The sequence below is a fragment of the Crotalus tigris genome, unplaced genomic scaffold, assembly GCF_016545835.1.
Source record: "Crotalus tigris isolate CLP2741 ecotype Arizona unplaced genomic scaffold, ASM1654583v1 scf7180000024316.1084291, whole genome shotgun sequence".
NCBI classification, from domain to species: Eukaryota; Metazoa; Chordata; class Lepidosauria; order Squamata; family Viperidae; genus Crotalus; species Crotalus tigris.
In genome coordinates, this window is record NW_024100488.1 from 490,061 (window position 1) to 510,595 (window position 20,535).

The 20,535-nt window shown below is 50.6% G+C and overlaps 1 protein-coding gene across 2 annotated transcripts; it reads right to left on the reverse strand.

Moving 5' to 3' along the window:
* Positions 1-258: 258 nt before the first annotated feature.
* DACT3 (dishevelled binding antagonist of beta catenin 3) lies at positions 259-20,521 on the reverse strand. Of its 2 annotated transcripts, none has more exons than XM_039325087.1 (4): positions 19,285-20,521; positions 3,274-3,388; positions 2,943-3,101; positions 259-2,327 (listed from the first exon to the last, which is right to left on the reverse strand). In XM_039325087.1, exons 2-4 carry the CDS (start codon positions 3,368-3,370, stop codon positions 682-684), a joined length of 1,902 nt encoding a protein of 633 aa, XP_039181021.1. In that variant the 5' UTR covers positions 3,371-3,388; positions 19,285-20,521; the 3' UTR covers positions 259-681. The 2 variants fall into 2 exon arrangements, with proteins under 2 accessions (XP_039181021.1, XP_039181020.1); XM_039325086.1 differs by lacking the exon at positions 19,285-20,521 and adding an exon at positions 16,960-17,178.
* Positions 20,522-20,535: the final 14 nt, after the last annotated feature.

A 20,535-nucleotide genomic window follows, 5' to 3' on the forward strand; every position in this document is an offset into this window, starting at 1 on the left:
AGAAAAAAGAGAGGGGAAGGAAGAAAGAGAAAGAAAGAAAGAAAGAAAGAAAGAAAGAAAGAAAGAAAGAAAGAAAGAAAGAAAGAAAGAAAGAAAGAGGAGGCAGAAGAGGAAGAAGGAGGGGAGAAATACAGGCAGGCAGGAAGGAAAGAAGGATGGAAGGTGGAGGAGAGAGAACAGGAAAGAAAGAAAAAAGGGAGAAGGAAGAAGGAAGAAAAAGGAAAAAAATAAAGAAAGAAGAGAAGGAAAGAAAGAAAAGAAAGAAAAAAAGCAGAGAGAGAAAGAAGAGAAGGAAAAGAAAGAACTGAAAGAAAGGAAGAAGGGAAAGAAAGAAAAAAGAAAGGGGAAGGAAGGAAAGAAAGAAAAGAAAGCCATTATAAATACTTCTCCGTTCAGAATGGATGGAATTAGCAAGAAGGGGAGCCAGGAAGCCGCAGTCTCAACAGTTTCCGGGAAAGAGAAAAGCGTCCCAAATCTCCCTTCCATCCAAGGCTGCCTCGTTTTTTCCAGTGTTTTTCTTTCCAACCCAGACTTAAAGCTGAGCAGCGCCTGGACCGGCACCTTGCTGGCTTCTGGCTGCTGAAAGGGAAGAGGAGACACATTCAAGGGGAACTTTCTGCCGCCCCCCCCCCACAAAAGTCGGGGAGCCAACAGGACGTTGCAGGAACCAACAGTGCTTCTTTACACCGTCGTCATGACTTTGAGCGAGCCGGACCGGACGCGCATAATTTTCTTCTTGAGTGCGTGAGAAGCCTTGATCTTGACGAACACTTTGGGCTGCCCGCTGGCAGCCTTTCCCGGGCCGGATGCCGACACCAGCTGCGGGGAGAGCTGCTGCGGCCACACGAGACCCCCACTCTCGTCCGTATCACTGGATGCGCCGCTGCTGTACGGTGGGGGTGAGTCCCTGTCGCTCAGGCTGGAGTCGCTGTCTCCACCAACGAGGCTCTCCTCCAGGCGGCACACGGGGGCCCTCCTGGCTGGCTCGCCAGAATACTCGGAGTCACTGCCTGGGTAGGTGTACCCTGCAGGGCCTGGCCCCTGTTGGCCCCGTGGTGGCTCCACGGTGCTCCCGGGAGACAGCTCCTCTTGAGAGAGCTCAGCTGTTGAACTCCACTTGCGGTAGCCACTGCCCGTGTTCCTGTGCAACCGACGTTGCCGGGACGGTTTCTGTGCTGATTCCTCCCGGTCCACAGTCCCGTATTTCAGCCGGGACCTGTTCAGAAGGCTGTTCTCCGATTGAGATCTAGCCGCTTTCTTGGATTTGGGGGAACTTTTCCTCCCGCCCCCCTTTCTCGCAGCCCCGTCACTCCCCTCTTCTGTAAAGCGGCACTTCTTGGCAGGGGCCACAACCCGCGGACGTTCCCTCACCAGCAGAGGGACCTGCTCGGGCGACAGCTCCACCGAGCGGCCTTTGCTCAGGGGTGGGGGCTTCTTCCTGCCCGCCCGGTGAGCCTGCTGGGCCCAAGGGGGCTGCTGGGCAGGGATGTACTGGGCTTTGACCATCAGGCAACCTCCTTCCTCAGACTCGTAGGAGACTGGCTCCTGGACGCTTCCCCGTGAGGACCGTTCCTCCCTGTCCAACAGAGGGGATGAGGGATAGAGAGTGTCGTAGGGGTCTAGGGAGGGAGACCTCCCCTGGGCCAACGCCTGCAGCTTGGGGGGTTTCCGGAGACTGGACGGAGGTGGGTGAAAGTCCTCCGCCACCGTCTTGGCGGCCAAAGTCCTCTCGGCTGCAGCGTCCCATGAAGACCAGACACGGGTGGTGGTGACAGCAGCGCCCCCCTCGTGGCCGCAGGGCGAGGGGGTGCTGCTGCCCCTCTCCATGGCCGGAGGGTGCCTGCGCTCGGCCTGCAGGGATAGCAGCTCGGTGGGTCGCTTGCAGAGGCTGCTCTGCCGGACCACGCCGCCTTTGGCCGACGGCTCCGAGCTGAGGCTCGTCCGGGGCTTGCTGCCTCTGACCAGCTGGCTGCGGCGGCGGAGGAGACGGGAGATGTAGCCCTCCACCCGCTGGCCCTGCGAGGCAGCCTCCGTGTAGAGCTGGAAGTCGTTCCCGTAGGCCTCAATGTTGCCATCGGAGTCCTCCGGGTAGGACAAGGCCCGGGAGGCGGCTGAGGAGAAGGTGGGGTCCTCGTACAGGGGGCTCTGGAAGAAGGGGCTCTGCAGGGCCACTGCATGCAGGGGGCTGGGGTACAAGAAAGGGTCTGGGGGGAAGCAGGTGGGCAGCGGCTCAGCAGACGGATCTTGGGACGAGGCGTAGGGGGCTGAGAAAGAGCGTGGCATGGTGCTCCTTTGGGCTCTCTCCTTGCTGTTGTTGGCTACGTCCCCTGTGGAAGGAGAGAGAGAGAGAGAGAGAGAGAGAGAGAGCGCTCAGATGGGGAGTTGAACCCCCTGAAGCTCTGAATGCTGAAGCTGTTTCAGGGAATCGTCCACACTGAATCCAAGTCTACCTGTCAGGAGTCCTTAGTGCTCTCTGGGCTTGGTGGTTTTCTTGAAGACATTTCATTACTCGGACTAGGTAACGCTATCGGCACTGATGATGTTACCTAGTTGGGTCATGAAATGTCTGCACAAAGACCACTAAGCCCAGAGAGCACCAAGGACCCCTCAGTTGTCGTTCTCCTCCTCCTCCTCCTCCTCCTCCTCCTCCTCCTCCTCCTCCTGCTGTAACATCTGCAAGAACACCACAAAGCTCAGAGAGCACCAGGGACCCCACAGTCCTCCTCTTCCTCTCTCTCCCCCTCCAATCCCACTCTCTTCTAGCACTGATGATGTCTCTACTCAGGTAATGAAAGGTCTGCAAGAAAAAAACCCCAAACTCAGAGAACACCAAGGATCCCTCATTTCAACCTGAGCTCCAAATATTCCCCTTTATCAGGTTGACCTCTCTCCACCCAGGACTAGCCAGCTGCCAATCAAGCCACCTTCTTCCTCTTACCCACCTACAGAGTTGGGGCGCTCGTTGGAATATCCAAGGCGGGATTCCAGATGGCTGATTCGGGAATAGGACCCAGATGCTGATGGGATGCTGGAGGAAGAATCTTCAAATCCAGAAGCTGGTGAATCGGAGGCCACTGCCGATTGTTGACCCTCGTAGAAACCTGGTGAAGAAGGGGTATCTATGTTACCAGCCTCCTGTGACCCCCCAGATTTCCAGCCAAGCAAAGAAGGCCAGATTGCCCGTGATCCCACTTCTGACACCAGCCATAGAAGGAGGGAAAACGCAAGAGGAGACAAGATTCAAACAAATGCCATGTTTTCTTCTCCCCATACCTGAACTAGGCCAGCTGTCTGTCTCAACTGCCTCCCCGCACGTCTTCTCATTGCCGTATAGTCGTAATAAGCCCAGCTGCTGTTCCATTTCCCACATCAACTCAGGAAGGGCATCCTAAAAAAAACCCAGAAAATCATCAGTTGGTCTCATAAGAGGAGCGGATATTACTGCCTCTTTGGTATCTATAGCAGTAGGTGTAGTAGTATCTATATAGTAGTCTATATAGTAGTATCCATAGTAGTATCATAGCAGGTAATAGTAGATATCTATTGAGCAGGCATCATATATTATATACTCAATGATATGAGCAGGCATCATATATTAAGTATATACTCAATGATTCACCAAAGCACCAGAAGGAAGGACGAGAAACAATGGTTGGAAATTGATCAAAGAGAGAAGCAACCTGGAATTAAGGAGAAACTTCCTGACAAGGAGGACAATCAACCAGTGGAACAGCTGGCCACCAGAAATCGTGGGCGCTCCATCACTGGAGGTTTTTAAGAAGAGGCTAGTCACTTGTCTGAGATGGTATAGGCTCTCCTGCTTGACAACCCTCCCCCCAGATGTAGATGAGGTCAGAAGTCCCCACGTTTTATCATCGTGGTAGCCAGATGGAACAGGGAGCTGCAGAAGAGTGTGTATTTGTATTTGGTGTCTGTCTAGGGTGGATGTGTGGATGTGAAAGAGAGAAAAGAGACTGGGAAAAGAAGGAAGTGGGGGGAGAGCTATGGGGCAGCTTTTGACCTTCAGACAGATGGTGGCCCCAGGGACAAAAACGACTCGTTTGGAAGCATCAGTCAAACTCCGGACAGGAAAACAATGGGGCAAAGAGCAAAGAGCAAAGCTCTTCAGATGTCCCCATCCAGACAATCTAAGCAGAGATTGCAAAGATTGGAAGGTAACAACACAAAATCTTGGAGAATGTTTGGTGATCAGCACAGCAAAATAAAGCAAAAAAGCATTCTGGGAGTTGAAGTCCACACAACTTAAAGCAGCAAAGCTGGCTGGGGGATTCTGGGAGTTGAAGTCCTCCCATTCTTTCAAGTGGCCAAGGTTGAGACACATTACGTCAGGTCATTAAGGAAGGAAGCAGACCGGAGAAGAATTTGGAGCATTCTTAAGCCAGTCTGTGGTCACGGGTTCAGCAGATTCCTTCAAGTGAATTCCGGTCTGTTCCTCCCTATCAGCTGTTAGGCCCAGCAGGGGTTTTGCTTCCAAACTGTCTGGATGAGGTCATGGAAGAAAAACGTCTCCCGGCTTTTATCCGTAGCTGCTTGTTTTTGTCTCAACCTAACCCAGGGGTAGGCAACCTTGGCTCTTTTATGACTGGTGGACTCCAACTCCCAGAATTCCTGAGCCAGCCATGCTGAGGGGAAAGGGAGAGGTTTCTAAGCTGAACCATGCTGGGAGTTGAAGTCCCCCAGTCATGAAGGGGCCATAGTTCCCCCATGCTGGCTTAGGAATTCTGGGAGTTGAAGTCCACAAGTCATGAGGGGGCCATAGTTCCCCCATGCTGGCTCAGGAATTCTGGGAGTTGAAGTCCACAAGTCATGAGGGGGCCATAATTCCCCCATGCTGGCTCAGAAATTCTGGGAGTTGAAGTCCACCCATCTCCAAGTGGCCAAGATTGAGAAACACAGGTCAACGCCAGGGGTAGGCAACTCGTGGACTTCAACTTCCAGAATTCCTGAGCCAGCATGGCTCAGCTTGGAAACCTCTCCCTTTCCCCTCAGCGTGGCTGGCTCAGGAATTCTGGGAGTTGAAGTCCACAAGTCATAAAAGAGCCAAGGTGGCCTACCCCTGACCTAACCCATGGATTTCTACTGACGGAAAATACATTTTTTTTCCTCCTGATTATTTCTTGCACAACTCTCAGCCCTGCACACAGAATTCCCTGACACGCCACAAAAGCTTTAGCCAAGATATGCCAGTACAGGTAGTCCTCAATTTATGACCATAATTGAGCCCAACGTTTTTGGTTGCTAAGTGGGACGTGGATTAATTTTGCCCCGTTTGATCCCCTCTTCTCTTTGGCAGCCCCTCAAACATTAGAAGGCTGTGATCATGTCACCCCTGGCCCTTCTCTTCCTTAAATTAGACATACCCAATGCCTGCAGCGTGTATTTTAGCCTCCAGTCCCCTAATCATTTTGGTTGCTCTGCTAAGGCTATGGAACCTCCCAGATTTTGCATTTCCACCTTGCAAAACTGCCTGCCTTTGTCTAAGAAGGAAGAGCTCTCAAATTGTCTCCCTCACCTGTCAAAATTTCCATCTAACCTACTTTTTACCTGGCGCAGTTGAATCGATTCCAGTTACAGGATCTAGGAAGAAATCCCTTAAAGGAAGAGGAAGGCGATCTTCAAAGCTTTTTAAGAAAATAATCTACACTGGGGTGACTTTATTCCGTCTGCAAGACAGGCTCCGAAGAGGAGATATATTCTTTATCTCCGACCTTCCTGGAATCTCTTCTCTCCCTCCCTCTGGGGGATTAGGTGGATTGTCTAAGGAATCAAGAAAGCAACTCTGGAATGGATAGATTATATTCAGTTGACTCATGACGGTCTCCGTGTCTCCTTTCTGAATTTCTCCGCATTTCCTGTGAGCAACCCAGGATTCAGATGTAGCTGCAGTTTTAAACTGGCCCTACAGATCCCCTGTTGCTCACTAGCTTAGGAGCTGGATCTACCTTGAAATCACTCGAAAGAGAGGATCAAAAGCCCAAAAGGAAAGACCAAAAAACAGCTTCCTCAGCAGCAATCAACACCCCAGATGAGCAGAGATTAACACCAAGATTAACACCAAGACCGACAATCAAGAAGTACACAATGCCCCAATTCAAGGAACTACCAGCACAGACGAACAAGCTAATAGTAAACAACAGCATAATCAAGGAAAAATACTGACAACGCTGATAGGGCAGGCCACTAGTATATAAAAATAAGGACAAACCCTACTCCCTTCTAACACGGATGATGTTACCTAGTTTGGTAATGAAATGTCTAAAAGAAAACTGCCAAGCTAAGAGAGTACCAAGGACCCCACAATTGTTGTCATTGTTATTGTCGTCCTCCTCCTCCTCCTCCTCCTCCTCCTCCTCCTCCTCCTCCTCCTCCTCCTCCTCCTTTCCACAACCTCCCTCCTTTTAGCATTGATGATGTTACCTAGTTCGGTAATGAAAGGTCTGCAAGAAAATTGTCAAACTCAGAGAGCATCAATTGTTGTAATTGTCCTCCACCTCCTCCTTTCCACAACACCTCCTTCTTTCTAGCACTGATGATGTTACCTAGTTGGGTAATAAAACATCTGCAAGGAAGCCACGACACTCAGAGAGCGTTTCATATATACAGTTCTGTGGAGTCAGGAATATCTCAAACACAAGCATGGTTCCATTAGCACACTATATGCTTACTGTGCATAGTATATGCACATAGTATATGCTTGCTGTGCAAACACAAAAACACACACTTTGAAACGGCCAGAGAAATATAGCGGTGAAGTAGATCACCTGTTTGTTTATAACCCAGTTACAGCACAAACAGGTTTATAGTTCTTCACTTGTGCTTACTTGCTCTAGATATTTTATTTTCAAGCGCCATCCTTGGTGCTTCAACCACGTGCTAGTCAATTTCACAACCCCAGCTTGTCAATTTCATCATTCTGGACAGCTTTTCCTAAGGGCTCCACTTGCCTTTATTCTAATTCCCATCTTTCCTTGGGCATTTCCCACAATAAAACTCTGATGAAACCAGAGTTATAAAACATATAGTCCTTGGAATTGCAGCTAAGATATAATTACCTTGAAAAACCCTTGCATAAAACCCATAAAGTCAGAACAGCCAGATTGTTTCGCTTTTAAGTGGGGTGGGAGGGGGAGAGAAGGAATAACATCAGGAAGCTATTAGGAGAGAAACTTTGAAGAGTGATTGCAAGGTGATATGATTTCCTTGCAACAGAAAAGTCAAGGTGGAAATAGAAATGGAACTGTACAGTATTTGCAATGTTCGTTTATTTTTGCTGCATTTGTGGATGCTGCATTTGGACTGACTTTTAAAGGGGGGGGGGAATTGAAAATTCCAAGGAAAAAAGCTGCCTACTTATTTTTCAGATATGCTGAGCGGTTTAAGGCAAAATATCTCAAACTGTGTATCACGAATCCCTGGAGAAATTTGGAAAAGCACACTTTATTGAGGGGGCTTGCACAAACAAACCAGGATTGCAACCAGGACTTGCTTTGAATCCACCGTCACTGTGGCCATCTTGACTTTTTTTGACCCCTTCCCAGATCTCCCTATTATGAAAATGAAGGAAACCAGCCCTGAAGGAATTGAGCTTTTTATCTCCTTGCTTGGAACTGGCTAATATATTTAATTAGCATTCATTAAACCTACTTTGTAGTGAAAACTGAACCACAGATATAGCTTGGCTTCGAGATCTGAGCAGCTCTTGCCAAACTGAAGCCTCCTTCCTCACTTGAGGTCCTGCAGGTGTGCTGGATTCTGACCCCAATGGGGCAGCGCTGGCTGATAACCATGGACTTTGTAGTGAAACGCAGCTCAGAGGCACCAGCAGAGTTTAGCAAGGCCTGCCTGCTTGCTTCATCGGGGCTTACTTTGATATTTCTTAGTGCAATATTTCCAGTTGTGTATTTCCAGGCTCTGGTTTTGCAATCTACGGACTAGGAGAGGAATGTGCTTTGATGAAAGAAAAATTTGCAAAAGCTCAGAGCTTTTGCTCAAAAAAAACCCCAATAATGTGGCTGACTTTCAGCTCAGGCAGCCAGAACTGTTCCAGCTTCACTTTTTTTTTCTCCGGAAAACAGCTTGAGAAGACTTTGTGGCCTCCCCACAGCCCACAAATCCTTGCAAAAGGAGAAGGGTCTTCCTAGTAGCCAAGACGTGCCAATGACCTCTTTGGTTAATTAGGAAACTGCTTCGGACAGGAAGGCGGTGCAGAGGGTGGTGCGGAGAGTGGTGAGGACGGCAGAAAAGATCATTGGCAGTTCCCTCCCTTCCACCCAGGACATAGTACAGAAGTGTTGCTTGAGCAGGGTCCGCAAGATTGTCTGGGATGCTACATGTCCTCTTCACGACCTGTTCTCCTTGTTACCTTCTGTGGAGGAGGGGGCTCCGTGGTATCCGAAGCAGAACATCCAGATTCAGTCACAGTTTTGTTCCATACAGTGTTAACCATGTGAACTCTCAAGCTTCCTCCTTCCGTTATGTATTCAAGATGGACAGTGAATAATGTTTATATGGTACTTAAATGTAAGGGTGCAGTAGGTCTATACATGTGTTGTATATACTATGTTTAGTTACGTATGTGTACACTTTGAGAGCCAGCAACTAAATTTCATTTTTAATATGTGCCATTGTGCCCACAGTAAAAAATGACAATAAAGGTTATCTATCTATCTATCTATCTATCTATCTATCTATCTATCTATCTATCTATCTATCTATCTATCATCATTATCTATCTTTCTATTTATCTTTCTATCTATCTATTGTCATTTTCTATCTGACTATCTATCTATCTATATCTATCTATCTATCATTATCTATCTGTTTGTCTATCTGTCTATCTATCTATCTATCTATCTATCTATCTATCGTCATTATCTATATCTGACTATCTATCTATCTATCACCTGTTTATCTATCTATCTATCTATCTATCTATCTATCTATCTATCTATCTATCACCTGTTTATCTATCTATCTATCTATCATCATTATGTCTGTCTGTCTGTCTGTCTGTCTGTCTATCTATCTATCTATCTATCTATCTATCTATCTATCTATCTATCTATCTATCATCTGTTTATCATTATCTATCTATCATCTATCTATTTACCTTCTGAAGCACACCCGTTCCTAATGGGCTAGACTCCGAGTTCCATCATCCTTTGACTAGGCTTCTAGGGAGTTATGGGAATTGAAGTCTAGCCCATCTGCAAGAGACTCAGGTTGGGGAAGGCGAGCTTAGTCCATTCTCGTTTTACCGAATGGTAAATTCCCTTGAAAAACCCAGCAAAGCCTCTCCATTGTTACAGGATCTTTCCTGCCAACCTTATCTTATCTCCTTTGCCCTGAGTATATTTAGAAAACCTTCCCCACCCCTCTGCTTAAAGCAGCTTCTGCAAAGCTTCCCACCCCCTCCTCTTTTGCATTTTGCACTTAATTACAGAGGAAATTTGCATTTTCCCCTTTTGTTCTTCCTCTTCTGTTTTCCTGCTGGAAGCAGTCACGGATTAGATTTAGGACGATGGGTTAATATCCTGGAAATCAAATAAGGTGGTTTCTTTTTGCCAAGTGTTATTGCCTAAGAACACACTTGTCTGATGAAGGAGGTGAGCGCAGACACATCCCTTGGATAGAACAGAGAAAAATAAGAGTGGAAGGGACTCTGGAGGTCGTCTAGTCCAACCCCCTGCTCATGCGGGAGACTCCATACCAGGAGCGTCCAACCTTGGCAACTTTAAGACTTGTGGACTTCAACTCCCAGAATTCCCCAGCCAACCATGCTGAATTCTGGGAATTGAAGTCCAGTAGGTCTTCAAGGTGCCAAGGTTGCACATCCCTGCTTTATCATCTTTGTTGCTCTTCTGAGTACATATTCTAAGGTCTGTAAGTACACAACACCATGTTCCCTACCTGTGTGTCCTCCTATGGGACTACAACTCCAATGGACCAAACTAGCAATAGGCTGAGGATTATGAAAGGTATCAGGACTTTCAGAAAGACCTTTGAGGAGAAGGCTTTGATCTGAGTCCCATCATCTTGATCAGCAAGAAGCTTTTATTATTATTGGCAAAATTCTCTCCCAGCTACAGAGATCCAGCTGACGGTTTATGGAGATTCTCCATCATCCCGCTGACAAATCCAAGATCCTCCTTACCATATTCTTTCTTTCTTTCTTTCTTTCTTTCTTTCTTTCTTTCTTTCTTTCTCTTCCTCTTTCTTCCTCTTCCTTCCTCTTTCTTTTTTCTTTCTTTCTTTCCTTCCTTCCTTCCTCCCTCCCTCCCTTCCTTCCTTTTTTTCTTCTCTCTCTCTCTTCCTTTCTTTTATTGCCTTATTTTTAAGGTTTATTAGCTGCCCAACCTTCAGCCAATTCTCAGGACAACATGCGATAGGTGCCAACTAAAATCCTTGCCAAGTGTAGGAAAGTCACACAACAATTGGTAAAAAGCAGAAACTCGAAAACTTACTTAAAAAAAAAAAACTCAAGATACCGTGGAGACAGATATACACAGGAATAAAAACATAGCAAAATGAAAGGGGGAAACCATATCACTTAACAACCATGTTACTAACTTAAGCAATTCACTTAACAAGAAAGGTCATAAAAGGGGGCAAAACTCAGCCACAACAATTTGGAGCTCAATTGTGATTGTAAGTCAAGGACCATTCGTACAGCTAAAAGCTTCCAATTTTTGTCTTTAAAAGAAAAACACTAGATACTCCGAAATTTCCTAACTAAAAATGGCTTTTAGGGCAAGGCAGGAAAAAATATGAAGCCTCAAGCAAAGTCAAATGTGTCTTCCTTCTGCTCTGGGTCTCTATGAGTGAGATGAGGAATTAATGCATTGACAGTTGGGGGCTACGTAATTACTGCCAACAGTGCAATTACACACAGAGGAGATTTGCAAAGCTCGAGGGGGTGTCGCCAATTATCCTGTGTTTGCTTATCTCAGTGGTGCATCCAATTCATTGGAACTTGTTTCTGAGAAAAAATATATTATATTTGAGTGGCGGTTCTTGCAAAACTTCCTGGATGCTCTCTGAGCTGGGTTGTTTTCTTGCAGACCTTTCATGACCCAACGAGGTAACATCATCAGTGTTAAAAGGGAGTGGGGTTTGGGAGGAGGAGGAGACGGGGGGGGGAAGACTATGGGGTCCTTGATGCTCTCCACTTGGCGCTCTCTTCTCACCCTTCCTTGCAGACGGGTAACATCATCAATGCAAACTCATTTTTTTTCTAGCCCTGATGATATTACCTAGCTGGGTCATGAAATGTCTGCAAGGAAGGGCGAGAAGAGAGCGCCAAGCCCAGAGAGTCCAGAGGATCCCCCACAGTCTCCCCCTCCCTCCCTCCTCCTCCTCTGCAAATCCCACTTCTGGCACTGATGACAGTTACCTAATTTGGGTCATGAAACATCTGCAAGGAAAGGGAACCACCCAGCCCAGAGAGCACCAAGGAGCCCTCATTGCAACCCTGAGCTTGTATCGATACTTTCAAGTTTCAATCAGGAGCAGCAGTTCTCAACCTGTGGGTCGGGACCCCATTTGGGGTCGAACGACCATTTCACGGGGGTCGCCAAACAACGCAGTCCGCCATTTTTTCCCCCTTTTCCTTAGCTGTGCTCCTCCCTTTTATTCGATTGGCTTTTGAAAGCCAATAGAAGAGACTCTCTTGAATAGAGTCTAATTCTATTGGCTTTCCAAAGCCAATAGGAATTGTCCAGGCTGTCTCTGCCCTGCTGAGCCCGCCCAAAGTCCCATTCTGCAAACGGTGCTGCACCAGTTGAGTAGTCCTCGACTTACGACCGGTTGAGTAGTCCTCGACTTACGACCGGTTTGGGGTCGCGGCATTAAAAAGGTTGAGAACCACTGCCCTAGAGGCTGGTCTTTGAAGCTGTAATGTAGGAAGCTAAAATGAGCTTTTTCCCCTTCCCATCCAGTACCCTCTCTCTCTCTCTTTTTTTCTTGCTAATTTCCTGGAAATGATAAGCCATCCACAAAGAACTTTTAAGAACAGATGCCGGGATTGTGAATATTTTCTGGCTGGATTTCACGTCTGCAACGTCCAAATTCAAACAATTTATAAACACACGTTCAAAGCTGAACTTCAAAACATTTCAGCCCGCCTAAGTTTATGCTTAGGGAGAGAGAGGGGGGGGGGTCTGGACTTTTATCCTTCCTTCTTGAAAGATCTGAATCACTCACTGCACCATCTGTAAGTAGTGACTCAAAGGAGACGAGGCAGACCCCCAAGCAGAGTTGCCCTAGATGGGGGGGAACGCAGGAAAGAGCTTGCCAAAAGCTCCTTCAGCCTCTCCGGAACAGCAGCCAAAGGACCTCGTCAATCCCTGGCATGGCAGAACCAACTGGAACATTTTGTATTTTAGATCACCTTTTGGAAGGCTTCACTACATTAGAAAAAACAAACCAAGCACAAAGATAAATGTCGGCAAGGAGGAAGAGGAGGGTGGAGTTTTCCTGCCTTATTTAGTTAATGAAACAGAATCTAGAAGGATGGATGGATAGATAGATAGAGGATAGATAGATGAGATAGATGATAGATAGTAGACAGACAGACACACAGAGAGAGATACCAGTAGATAAAGAGATAAATGATTGACAGACAGACACAGAGATAGAGAGATGATAGAGAATAGAGAAAAATGATTGACAGACAGAGAGATAATAAAGAGAAAAATGAGAGAGAGAGAGAGAGAGTGAGGAAGTCTACACCTCCTAGTTCAGATGGGGTTGTTGAGATAATCAACCATTTCTCCATGAGGAAGGCATTTGGAAGTCCTGGCCCAACCCTCTTCCTCCCCAACCATCATAAATTCCAAGATAAGACTTCAGACAAGAGGGGGACATGGGGGGGGAGGGAAGGGGGGGAGGCCAACTCTCCCTCTGCAGATTATCCAAGCTGAGCAAACACAGCCTGTGGGATGGTTTGGGAAAGAGACTCAGGTCAGGAGGAGTGGATTCCCTCCCACCTCCTTTCCCCGGGAATTCTTACCTTCCCCCCTCCTCTCCCATGGGCTCCTCTATGGTTTACCCCTCCTTTCCCATGGGCTCCTCTATGGTTTACCCCTCCTCTCCCATGGGCTCCTCTATGGTTTACGACCACAAGGGGTCCCAGAATGATATGACTCACTTAACAACCGCAGGGGAAATTCTGATCCCGCTTGTGGTCATATGTCAAGAGCTACCCAACTGCAGAGGTTTGAACCCATCACAGTCACCACCTTGGAAGTTTCACACACACACACACAGACACACACACAACAGCAACCTCCTCCAGGGCAAAGTCCAGGTGTCCTTCCAGCTGCAGTTTTTTGGGGGTCCTTAAAGTGAGCACAGCTAATCCAACGTTTGTTACTAGTACTCTGACCTTCGCTCTCATTACCTGCCCTGCCCTAAATTGTCCGATGGCCCTTCACCCCCTGTCCCTTTACGGCCTGTTTGTCTATCTTGGGTCCTCCCCACCCCCCACCCAGGGCCATTTTGCCCACCCCTCAGGGCTGACCTTATCCCAACCTTCTGCAGAGTCCTCCTTATCCCATTTCTCCCTCCATCCTAGCAAAGTGCCGCCTGCTTTATGGTGTTGACATGGCTTTCCTGGTGCCTGGTTGACCTGACACACACACACACACACACACACACACACACACACACACACACACGAAGTGGGGCCATTTCCACAGTCCCCCTAAAAAATCCAGCCTGTTGGAAGAAATGAACAATAAGCTTGCTTGAGTTTACAACCGCAAGTTTCAGCTCGTGGTCCAGGACGCTCCCCTTGGATATGACGGACTTTAAAAGGTGGCCCTTTAAGAACCATCACCGGGGCTGGGGAAGATAGGAGTTGTAGTCCAATGGCTCGGAGGTTGGTTGCTGCAGAGGATGCTCTGAAGGAACTGTGCAAAATGAGGACGGTGGGGTGAATGAAGATCAGTTTTGCTTTAGAAAAACCTGACAACAGTCACTGAGTCATGGGGGGGGAACTGAGGGGGGGGGTTCAGATTCAGGAAGATAAACACAGATCTCTTACCCCTCCAGGGACGGGGGTAGGTAGGGGGGGAAGGAGGGAGGAAGGAGATTAAGGAAGGAAGAAAGGAAGGGAAGGAGGGAGGGAGGGAGGGAGGAAGGAAGGAAGGAAGGAAGGAAGGGGGGGAGGGAGGGAGGGAGGAGATGGGGAAGGAAGAAAGGAGAAAAGTCAATGTAAAGAAGGTTATTTTCATCTAAAAATGGAGAAAGGGAAGAGTACACGGTATTGGGGGGTCTGTACCACTATCAACTTCCCAAATTCTCATCTCAACCCAGCACATCTGGAGCTGGCAAAGGGGTGGTTCAAGGTAATGTTCATCAACCTTGGGCACTTAAAGATGAGTGGACTTCAATTCCCAGAATTCCCCAGCCAGCTTTGCCTCAGAAAACCAGGCCAGCCCAAGAGGCAGGAGACGACTCCTCTCTCCCCCAAACCCCTGAGTTCATTGGTTGGCCAAAGAGGTCTAGGCAACTGCATGCAACCAGACACCTCAGAGCTCCTTCTATGACTCCAGTTCACCTTTCCATTGTAAGGAACTCAAAGTGAAGTCCTTAGCCTACTGATTCCCAGGAGGAGGCCCTGTTGGACTGCAATTCCCATCACCTTCAGCTGTGGAGTAACAAAGATGGTAATGCAACACATTTCAAAGCATCATGCAGAAAACCAGCCCTGGGAATTTTGCTAAAAAATTCAGAGATCCTTCAATGCTTCAGTCCACTCAGGGCATGCTTGCCTGATCCTGCTTTGTGCTAGAACTAGGTGGGTTCCAGATATCTCCAGCATGGCTCTTAAGTCCCCAACAAAGGACTTGTCCATCTCTATCATCTCCAACCAGGACAGGAAAGAGCCAATTCAACCCAGGAGACCATAAATTCAAAGTTGCATGACTTTGAGCCTCTCTCAATGAAGGAATTATCTGTTGGAACAGTCAGTCCTGGTGCTTAACACTATTCAGCAGGCTGAGAATACAAGCTTTCATTGTGCCCAACATAGAATTGCTAGCTAAATACTGCAATATCTATTCACAAGCCACCATCTGGACGTTATGGGCTGGGTCACCTGTTAATTTTCCATCTGGCAGCGATGGCCACTGCGTGCCAACCTCACAAAGTGTGCCTGGCTGGTCCCACAATGTTGACCAGCAGCTCAGAGAATTGCAGAGTTGGAAGGGAACTAAGAGGTCATCAAGTCCAACCCGCTGCACACTGCAGGATTCATGACACCATCCCCTTTGATAACTACCCAGCCTCTGTTTGAAAATCTCCAGGAAAGAGGCGAAAAAAAAACCGCTGGATGTGATAACCTATTCCACTGATTGGTAGCTCCAAAAGTCAATATAATTCTTCCCAATATTTAATTGGCACCTTAAGTTTCATCCCATGAGTTCTAGTCTTGCCTTCTGGAGCATCTGAGAAGAAATTCGAACTCTCTACAATGCAACAGCCCTCCAAAGATATGATGGCAGCTGTCGTGCCCTCTTTGCCAGCTAAATGTTTCTAAGTCTTCTCGTCTAGGACAGTCTCTCTCTCAATCTTAGCCACTGTACGATATGTAGACTTCAACTCCCAGAATCCCTTGGCCAGCATGCTAGCGAACTTTAAGACTGAGGACTTCAACTCCCAGAATTCCCTGGCCAGCCATGTCTTGAGAAACCCTCTCCCCGATAAAAGCGCCAGCGCATCCAGTTCCAACCGGTAGGAACTCATGAACCAGAACTGGAAAAGGGAGGAACTCATGAACCAGAACCTGAAAAAGGGATGGTTCAGAGGGAAAAGGAAAGGATCTACTGGCTCCTTCTTTAAACTTCCAGGGATCGCCCCGCATTTCAGCAAACACTTTCCCTTTCTGAAGAGCCATCCCCTCCCTCCCCCCCAAAAAATGTCAAACGGGCAATCCAGCTGCCCCCGCTCCGAATGCCACAATCAAGCCTCGCTTTAATCCGGAGTCGTCTCGATTCCCCTTCGGCTCGCCTTTGCCGGGGAATCGCTTCCCTCTTCAGCAGCCGGTATTCCCGGAGCAGGAAAAAGGGAGCTGGCGGACCGTTTTTCCACCCAGCCAAGGGTGGATTCCGCCTTCCCAGTCCCGCTCGACCCCTTCACCCCAGCTAAGCTCGCCTGGGAATCATGGGAGGTGTAGTCCTGCAGACCTGGGAGGAACCTGCCTAGGGAGAGGAGGGGGGCCCGCCTGCCCAGAAAAGACCCCGCCGAGCAAAGCGGCGTTGCGCTCCCGGAGTTAGCCGCAGCGGCGGATGGATCGGCGAGCCCGGCTGCCGCGGTCCTGGCGCAAGCCGGAGACCCAGCCTGGCGTCGGGCGAGCGAAGGAGGGGAGGGGAGAGGGCTCTGCTGCTTTCTTCCAACGGAGCCCAACCAAGCGCGGAAGGGAGGCGACGGGGCGCAGCTGCCCGCTGCCCCCCAAGCCTCCCCAGGGCCGGAGGACGCGGGGTGGGAGGGGAGGAAAGGGGGCGGAAAGGGGGAGAGCGCCTCTCTTCCATCCCCATCCCGCCAGCGCGCGCATGCTCCTGCTCCATCCTTGCCGCCCCCAGACCCCTTAATCCGACTGCGGAGAAAGGAGCCCGCGCAGGGGACCCGGGATCGTCCGCCTCCACCGTCTCGGCCGGTTCAGGCCGCCGCGGACGTCGGGCAAGGAGCAGGCCACCCACCCACCCGGAGCCCGGGCTCTTCCGACGCCCCTTCCCCGCGGGACAGCCCGAGGACCCCCCTCCCCCACCGGAGCATGTCAAGGACCCCTCCCCCAGGCAGAAAAGGGGGAGGGCGGGCTGCGGCGACCCCTCCCCTCGCCTCACCTGCCGCCCCACCTCCCTCCCCCTCCGGGGGTCCCAATCCGGCGCGCCCCCTCCCCGCCTGGGTCCGCTGCCTCCTGCCCCCCCCCCGGCTCACCAGCTGCTCCTCCGGCGAAGGCTCCCCGCCTCCCCCGGGCTCGCTGCTCCCGGGCTTGGCGGCCGAGGGCTCGGCGGCGATGCGCAGCGCCTGCCGGACGCGCCGCTCCTGGCGCTCCCGCAGCAAGTGCAGCTCGCACAAGCCGGCCAGGGTGCCTTCCAGCCAGGCGCGCAGCCGGCTCCGCTCCGGGCTGGCCGGGAAGGAGAAGGCGCGGATCATGGTGCCCCCAGCCGGTTGCAGCGCTCGGCGGGCGGGCGGGCAGGGGACGGGCGGCGGCTCCGGCGCCGGGAAAGCGCAGCGGCGGCGCAAGTGCTGCGCTTCGGCGGCGGCAGCTGCAGCTCCGGCGCTGTCACCGCCTCATTTGCATGTGGGCGCCGATTGGCTCGCCCGCCCGAAACGGATTGGGAGACTCGGCTTCTGATTAGCCCGCCCGGCCCAGCGCCACGCCTCCCATTCAAACAATTGGGCCCCGGCCGCGCGTCGCTTTGGCCCAATCGAGCCGCGCCATTGGTTCCCTCGGCTCCGCTTTATTTACAAAGCCCCTTTCGCGGTGGAGATCCGGCATTGGCTCAGCTGGGAGACTCAATTTGCATGGCGTCAACCTCGAGTCCAGCCATTGGCTCTTCCGCGGGAACTTCACCCGTTGGGACCCGCCCTCGCAGCGAGCTATTGGGCGGTGGCCCAATATATCTGCATACTCCCGCCGCCGAGCCGCCTGACTCATCTGCATAAAACTCCCCCCTCCGAAAGTGCGCCCTTGATTTGCATAATCGAGTCGTTGATTCAAGCCATTGGTTCTTTCCCCTCCCTGCCTCCTAGCCACGCCCTGCGATTCGTCTATTGGTCCGCTCAGCTCAATTTACCTGGCTGGCCACGCCCTGCGGTGGGAGCCACCGAGCGCCCTGGGCATGAAATCATTTTAAACCGTTAATCAAATTATTAAATCATAACAAATAGTCATAAATTCCCCGCTCCCTGATGTTCCCGACACGCCTGGACGCCAGGAGCGTCATTTGCCAATACATTTGCATGTCTCCGCCTTCTGCTGGCCCAACCCCTCTATCGTCTCATTCATAAAAAAATCTGGCCCCGCCCACCGAAGTGAAACAGTTTCTGGCCGCCCGTCTGAATGTCTTGTTTTCTGAATGAATGAATGAAGCTTCGGGGATCCCTCCCCCGCCCTTTCAGGGCCCCCGCCTTCCCTCCCAGCATGTCCCCCTAGTTTCTTATGTCCCAAAGTGTGCCGAGGGTGACTTTTCTCAAGGGGGCGTCCGGCCAAAGGCAGCTTCGGGGGGGATCCTCTCGACTTTCCCCTAAATGCCGGGGGGGGGGGCTGGGCGGTTTGGGGCCTGGGGTCCCCGAAAGGTTTGGGGGAACGCACCCGCCGACCGTGCCCCCGCCTCCTGGTTCCAGAGGCCAGCTCAGCTGCTGCCTTGCTGGAAAGGCGGACTTGATCTCCAGGCCAGGCCGAAGAGGGGCTTCTGTTAGGCGGTCAGCAAGCCTGGAAAATGTCCCTGGGCAGTTCAGACAACCGTCATTCGTGGAGTTATGAATGGGGAGACGACCGGAGAGCCCCAAGGTTGGAGAAGGTAAGTTGGCTGACTTGGGGATTCAGAGGCGGCTTCGGACACGGAGCTTTCCCCCCCCCCCCGCGCTTGAAAAAAAGCAGGGGACCAGGTCAAAACGTTGGACGTGGGGATGCCCCCCTCCCCATTCTGCATCTTCCCATTAGTGTAAAAATGTTTTTTTAAGGGAGGGAGGGAGGGAGGGAGGAAGGAAGGAAGGAAGGAAGGAAGGAAGGAAGGAAGGAAGGAAGGAAGGAAGGAAGGAAGGAAGGAAGGAAGGACAGAGGGAGGGAAGGAAGGAGCAAAGGAAGGAAATCTCCTCCCTAACCACACACACACACACACACACACACACACACACACACACACACACAGCTGCGAATAAGTCACCCTGGCTGAAGACCAGAAACTGGGTGCTTTCTGGAACATGTGGGGGTACATCTTCGTCAGGAGCCTTTTGAGGAGTTCTGCACATCCTTTTTTGGGATGGGGGTGAGAAAGCCTCAAACTGACTAGATTCCTCCTTTCCCAAACCCCAGAAGGGCTGTGGGACTCCAACTTCCATCACCCTCAACAGCGTGGGTATTGGGTGGGGAGGTCTGCCACACCTTGGGAACCCCAGCTGGTCGTGAAGGGGCTTTGTTTTAAGAGATCCACTACAGAGGAACCCATGAGAGGAGACAGCGGGGTTCCTGGTAACCGATCCCCCCTGATTCAAAAGGGGAAAGAAACGTCGGACTGATCCAGGGATGGTTCTTACACGCGAGAAAACTGGAGGAGAGGCTGGCTCAGCTTCCAGGGAACAGCCATGCGCGATGCTTCGGCCGCCAGGAGGAAGGGGCTGGCAGCAGTGACAGTGACTAGGATGGGTAGCAACAGTGGTTTATAAATGGTGGTGATAATAATAGTGTGAGCAGGTAGCCATGGTGATGGAGAAGCAGGTAGCCATGGCAATGGCAGTGGGGGGGGGGAGGATGCTGGCAGCTTTTGCTAAGGACAGGGAGAAATAGCAATATTGGGGGGGGGCGGGAAAGGAAGGAAATGGGAAGAGCGAGTCTCTTTGAAGCTGCTGGCAAGTTGTGGTGAGGAGCATCTGTGCTTCCTCCTCACCGTCATGCTGGCTGCTCAAGTGCCAAGGAGCCTCGCACGGTGGGTTGATGCACGGGGGAGGCAGTTTGAGCCCCAAAGGCTTGGGGACCTAAGACAGGGGCCCAGACTTCCACAGCTGGAAATTCAAAATAAAACCTCACAATGCCCCCCAAAAGGGGCACCAGCATAGCAGGACGAACAGCCACTTTTAAGCAGCTGCGGTGACCTCTCTAGCTCTCAGGAGTGCCTCTGAGCCAGTGCAAAGTGCATCCCTTCCTCTCCATTGAGAATCCATGTCAATTCCACACCTGGAATGAACGTCAATTCCACACCTGGAATCCACGTCAACTCCTCACCTGGCATGCATGCTGATTCCACACCTGCCAGGCATGTCAACGCCACGCCTGGAATACATGTCGATTCCCCATCTAGGACCCTTGTCAATTCCCCACCTGGAAAACACATCTGTTCCACACCTGAGAGTGTGGCCAACCTAGAGGCTGTTAGCAGTTGGCTTTTTAGCAGATCTGAGCGCCCCTCTCCGAGAAGGAACGCGCTCCGCCTTGCTAGAGCCAGCCACCGCCGAATCTGTTGCAGGCGTTCCAGATTTTCTAAGCATAAGCAGAGCGAGAGGGGCCGCGTGCCAAGGCATGTGCGGCAGAGTCGTGTTCTGGAAAAAGTGATTGGAAAGAGGAAAAAAACGTATTGTCTGTGTTCCATTGTTGCTATAGCCACAGCCTGTGTGGAAAGTCCTTCTGCCTCCCTCTACTTCAAAGTAACCTCCTCACCAGGCATGGCTGAATTCCAGACTGTAGGAAATCTCGCCGGGGATCAGATCCTTCAAGGCACTGTTTCTCAACTGGGTCAATTTTAAGACGTGTGGACTTCAACTCCCAGAATTTCCCAGCCAGCTGTGTCTTCA

Bases quoted from the DNA above. Each gene is read 5' to 3' on its own strand.
- DACT3 (XM_039325086.1), bottom strand. From the start codon at position 17,178: ATGATCCGCGCCTTCTCCTTCCCGGCCAGCCCGGAGCGGAGCCGGCTG. The intron at 3,102-3,273 runs GTATGGGGAGAA...CTTCTTCACCAG, and splicing joins AGACAGCTGGCCTAGTTCAG to GTTTCTACGAGGGTCAACAA. The intron at 2,328-2,942 runs GTGGGTAAGAGG...CTCCTTCCACAG, and splicing joins CGAGCGCCCCAACTCTGTAG to GGGACGTAGCCAACAACAGC.